This window comes from Puntigrus tetrazona, chromosome 12 (genome assembly GCF_018831695.1).
Source record: "Puntigrus tetrazona isolate hp1 chromosome 12, ASM1883169v1, whole genome shotgun sequence".
Classification (NCBI taxonomy): domain Eukaryota; kingdom Metazoa; phylum Chordata; class Actinopteri; order Cypriniformes; family Cyprinidae; genus Puntigrus; species Puntigrus tetrazona.
Genome location: NC_056710.1, coordinates 4,399,553 through 4,405,158, shown reverse-complemented (window position 1 = coordinate 4,405,158; position 5,606 = coordinate 4,399,553). Strand labels below are relative to the sequence as shown.

At 41.1% G+C, this 5,606-nt stretch overlaps 1 protein-coding gene across 1 annotated transcript in view; it reads right to left on the bottom strand.

The window, feature by feature from the left end:
• Positions 1-5,563, bottom strand: part of LOC122355090 (transcription factor COE3-like) — an 8,810-nt gene extending 3,247 nt beyond the window's left edge. The window contains exons 1-4 of the mRNA XM_043253080.1: positions 2,638-5,563; positions 2,232-2,388; positions 1,813-1,876; positions 1,481-1,536 (exon numbers count right to left, since the gene is read on the bottom strand). Coding sequence (XP_043109015.1) covers positions 1,481-1,536; positions 1,813-1,876; positions 2,232-2,388; positions 2,638-2,771 — 411 coding nt within the window. The 5' untranslated portion in view covers positions 2,772-5,563. The remainder of the gene's footprint in view (positions 1-1,480; positions 1,537-1,812; positions 1,877-2,231; positions 2,389-2,637) is intronic.
• Between the last annotated feature and the right edge of the window lie 43 nt (positions 5,564-5,606).

The window sequence follows — 5,606 nt, the reverse complement described above, 5'->3', positions numbered from 1 at the left end:
AAAAAACATTCACTTTTATATAAATACACAGCAGGCCTATTACTGGTTACTTACGAATATGCGAAAACCCAAGCACTGCTGCGTACACATAAAAGCATGCGTACGCGTAATGCGCGTAATTAAACACACCGTGCAAAAATAAATCAGAAAGAAACGTATTGTAAAGTAACAGTAGCATTTGGCTCACTTTTGAATTCTCGTTTGCCAGCTGCACGCTGAACGCAGGCGTAGGTTTATATTTCTGATTGCGTGAATTTTATTAATCATTAATCCTATTAAGAAATGTCTAACCAATGTTGAATTAAAAACCGTTGGCTCGAAATTTCAAATAAGCACTGGATTGAATTTGTCAGACGTTGCTTATTTATTTTTCCGCCTCTCGCTGAAAATGCACGGAAAACCATAAAGTGGCTGTTCAGCGCCATTGACTCTTTGATCATGTTCAGCTCCATTCAGAGGCGCCTCGGATAAAACCTTCATATTTTCTCTCCTGTGAAGCCAAACGATGGATAAACTGCAGATAACGAGAGCCTCAAAATCAAGCTAAAGATCCGCCCTGTTCTTTACCATGAGAGGCTGAAACGGACAATGGAAACGAGCTGAGGGTGATTTCAGAGAACATCAGAGTACAATATGAACTCAAGTGTCTGTCTCACGCCTGGAGCTTTATTTTTGTGCCTTTAACCAGATCTGATTACAGCGAAACAAAAGTGAGTTTTCACGTGCGGCGGCGCGATATAATGGCACACTAAAATGTAGCAACTGAATGCCAATTAAGAAATATTGCACTGCCATTTTTTTTATGCTTTTTTTTTTATTTTATATCACACACAAAGAAGCTACGGTATAAAATGATGAATAAATCATTTTCATGCATTATAAAAAAATGTTTCACAAGCGCAAGCTTATGAGTTATGTGTTTAAAACGCGATTAAATAATAATAATAATAATAATAAACAGCCTAATGAGCGCGATGCAGAAATACAGTGTTTGACAAATATGCTCCATATGCGAGAGAAAGACAATAATGTGGCTAAATATAAATACAAAGAAATTTAATAACACTTTGGGTTATTTCCCTCTTTACCCTAGGTATTTTATTATTATCATTTTATTTTAAACGCGCAATTTTGATTATATTCGCGCCCTCTACCATTTCATTAATTCGCAATAAATTACCAAGCAGCTACACGAGAAGAAAAACGCGGTAATGCGATTCATATTAAATTAAATCCGTCAAATAACCTCCCCCATTAATCAGAGCAACCCGAAATACAGCCACGGCTTTACATCGCGACTATAACGAGCTACAGCATCTATAACACCTAAAACGATCCGCGTCTCCAAATAAGTATATATATATTAGATATAACGAAGAAGATGATTTTGCTTGTTTCGTGCTTGCTCGCGCAAACATGCACGCCGCGCAAAGCACGTGCGACAAAGACACAGATTACAAAGAGAGAAAAAAGTTCTTACCTGTTTTGTCATGGAATCGATTAACCGAACATAAAGATCCTGTTCTGTCCTGACGCCTGTGGGAAATTATTTTGGGGGTTTTCAATGTGGAAAAAAGTGCGGTGAAAAAAAACTACACAAAGTTTCCTCGGGAAAAAAAAAAAAACTAAACTAAAAAAAAAACCTGAAAGTATTCTTGAAATTCACTAACAGAAAAAAAAGGTTTGCCATCTACTAGAATTACATTTGTGGAATAAACTGAACTACATTTTTAGGAAACTGATACGGCTCCATTGAGCGAATAAAAACACTTGTAAATCTATCCTTGCTGAATAGGAGAAATTTACACTTACCGTTGCTGTACAATAGTTGTAGTTTGTAATGTATCCCATTGTTAGTTTTTTCACTGTTAGGTTCCTGAAAATAAGCATTTGTTTGGGGTCAGATTGGCATTATTGTGTCGTTGATTTTTTTTATTTTAGTGTGTTTATGAAACGCATGCATTTCTTTTTTTTTTTTTTGTCTGTATGCACGTTCCCTTAGCATCTCTGCGCTTTTTTTTTTTTTTTTTTAAATCCAGCAACTCTATTTAAGGTTGCGCTCAGTAGATTGATTCCTGGAAATAATGTGTATAATGCATTTCTAATTTTTTGGTTTTGTTTTTCTGTCAAATCCGTCAAAGCGGTTAAATGGCGCGCGCGTTTCCAAAAGATCTAGAAGTGTGGAAGTTTTAAGGTGAAAATTCAAAGCTGTACTCCAGAGCGGCGCTTACTTTCTCCTTTTCCACAAAGTCCACAAAAGCTGTCCTTTCGATCTCCACTGGCTGTCCCTGTCTGTCGTAAAGCGCCAGGACGAAGTGGAAAAAATTGGATTTTCTGAGGTTGGATGGCGGTTGTTTCTCATAGTGCGCCCGTGCCAGACCGACTCCACTGCGGGGGAAAACAAGACACCAGTGTGGGTTAAAACAACAGGCGTACACTTGAGATATAGATAGATGTAGATAGAATGAAAACATGGGAGAATTCTTGATTTGTCACTTAAACTGTAATATGATGTAATGAACAGGGGAAAGCGGCGAAGAGGTGCATGGGGAGAGTGTAATTGATACATGGCATATTGGGGATTTAGGGGTCGATCTGAGAAATGCATTAAAAAATCGGATGATTTGGCAAACGTACCTCTGGGCGGCCGTGTTCGCATCCACCACCCCAGCCGTGTGCATCCACGATCGGACCGGATTCATGCCACTGCCCAGCGGTTCCTCTTTCATAGTGGTCCCCCCTCTTGGTATATTTTCCTGAATCCCAAACATTAAAACAGTTCGCGTGCAACCCACTTCCAGCCAAAGAGATGAAATGAGAGTGTGAGCGAGGGCGCGTCGTTTCTCCAAGAGCCCCTTCGGATAGCCGTGAGAGTTTGTTTGGGATTTGTCGAAAAGAGAAGAAGAAGGAAAAGAAGAAGAAGAAGAAGAAAAGGAAAAGCAGTCCCGGCTCCTTCTTCAGTCCGTCCTGCGTTGGCACCACATGAACGATTCAGTGCGTAAAGATTCTCAAGCCTCTCCGAGCAGCTTGTTTGGATAGATGGAGATCCTCCCGTGGAAGAAGCGAAACGGCTCGCGCAAATAGCGGGGATATTAGACTCGTTTTAATTCAGTTAAACATTTCTTGCAACTTTCTGTTGTTGTTGTTGTTGATGATGATGATGATGATGATGGTGATGATGCTCTTAGCTCGGTGGCATCCTATAACAACAGCATCAAAAAAGGCTTCGGGACACTGCTGAATCCACCACTTCTGGCTCCAAAAGACAAATAAACGCGTAAATGATCACCGTGGAGGTGTTCCCGGACACGGGAGAGGATGATGAGGGGCCTTTAGCGCGTCTTTGCAGAATGGATGGAAGCATACAAAACTCAACCCTCTATCCCCCAGGACTGGAACCTTTCCCGGGAGCCAAAAACTCCAGACCCACGGGATCCACGCTGTCAGAGGATGACGCGCGCGTGGGCGTGGCTTTGCCCATACATGGAAAGGATCGACGCTTCCTGTCGCTGGGCTTTAAGCTTGGACCGTGAGTACGTACGCGACTAGAGTCGCTGCTGCCGCTGCCGCCGCCGCCGCTGCTGCCTTTCCAGCGCGCATCGCGTCAAGTAATCATCAGAGAGGAACAAAAATGAACGATAACGAACGCCCGCGAATGAAGCGCGGCGAGCGGGAACTAGATTTCCTGAAAAACTGCCGCGCAAGTTTATAGAGTGCAAAAGAGCGCCGACTGGCCACCCGTCCGCGGCTATTGGTTTCCAGAATAAAAATAAACGCATTTAAGAAAAAAAAAAAAGTCTTAGTGAGCCCTCACCGCTACGACGGCGGTGGCAAACGTCCCGGACGCGAGCCTCCGAATCGATTCACTTCGATTGCTCTCAAATCAGAAAGGTGCGCTGGCATTTTAAGACTACATACTCCTTATAATAAACACCCTGGGCATCTGCATAATGGCGTAATGCGCGTCTTAAATTATGGCAACGTTTACCGCTTGAATCCAAGACCCGGTTTGCGCGCGCGGAGCCGGCAGAGGCGATGTCAAACTCCTAGTCCTAGCGCGTACACGCTTAATTTTGTAAATTATTGCAGAATTACATCTGAAAGTGTGAAAGGACTCGGGGGAAACATTGCGTCCACCCTCTCCTTCTATGCGCAAGAAGTAGGATGTCTTTTGTAATAAAAATATAATAATTTATCAGGACAATAAGGGTCATTTTTTTCCCTTTCTTTGCGCAAGGTGCTCTCGTCTCCCATATTGGCAGACTCTGCATGTATGTTAATATTTGAATTAATGGGCAAAAATGGAAGTCCGATGTTGGTTATCTGGGGACCCTGTGCGCTGGAGGGAGGGATGGATGGATGGACGGAGAGAGGAGAAGAGAGATGTGTTTTACACTGCAATCTATTCTGCTAGTGTTGGGGGTTAATGACTATTGCCAAAGATAAGTGAATTATCAAAGCTGTTGCTCTTGCCTCGACTCAAAATCCATCACATTGCATCGTCGTCTAATTAAATACGTAAGTAATAAAATTATATTTTACGACAATTTAAGATTGATATGCTTTTTGTCTTTAATTCGCGGTGACTTTGATCCATGCGTACAGCGAATGCCTCTGTGAACTTTAATGTTAAACGGCACTCTAGGCAGCAAACGATGATTATTATTTGTCTTAATCACGAACCGGTTGTTTTATGTTTCACGCGAAATGTGCTTATAATTACTGTTATCAAAAATTCGAATAAAATTACGCGCGCGCTAATAAACAACCCTAAAGTTTCCGGAGACCTTATTTGGCGTGTGGCTTCTTTGTTTTTAAAGTGGTACTCTTTATTATTATTATTATTATTATTATTATCATCATTTCACCCAAACCTATTCTAATTTACTATGATAAATATTTCGGTTTTGCTAACCCAGGGCCTAATCTACAGTATCTCTAATACAGATTACACACCAAAGCGATTTCAATCTGATTACCAAATTAGGGTTTTAGTCTAAATCCCTTTAAATCTGATACTGTTGACTAGAGAAGTTCAACAATCCCATCGCGTAGGTAACGATCCCGTCCTAAAAAGGAGTTTTAAACCTTATTTGACAACAAATGCAGCTGCCCCTCTATTTTGGAAGATATTAGGCGAAAATGAATGCAAATCTGTGTTCAGAAGCCATCTGGCCGGAGACTGGAGAATCAGCTGCTCGCCTGAATCCATCTCGGCTCATTTCTGAGGCTCATCTGGAGCCCGGAGCCAAAGCGTGCAAAATGCGCCCTTTAATTCACCAACTTTCACTTTCGCTCCTCGGCGTTTGAAAATAAAAGTGCGGGACAAATTCACGACAAAAAAATAAAAAATAAAAAAAAATAAATCAGGCGTGTTTGTCGTGATAAACGCTTTAATTGCGTTACCATGTGTCATTTTTTGTTATGCAAAAGCTAAAATATCTCCCTTCTGTAGGGAAAAAAAGGCTTATATGGTTTATATTGCATAGTACTAATACTAATAATAATAACAGCAGCTGTGATCAGACATATCGCATTTTTATTTGCTGACGATAATAAAAACGTGCTAAATTATAAGTTGTTCAGATCAGTGTTTGCGTCCTTTT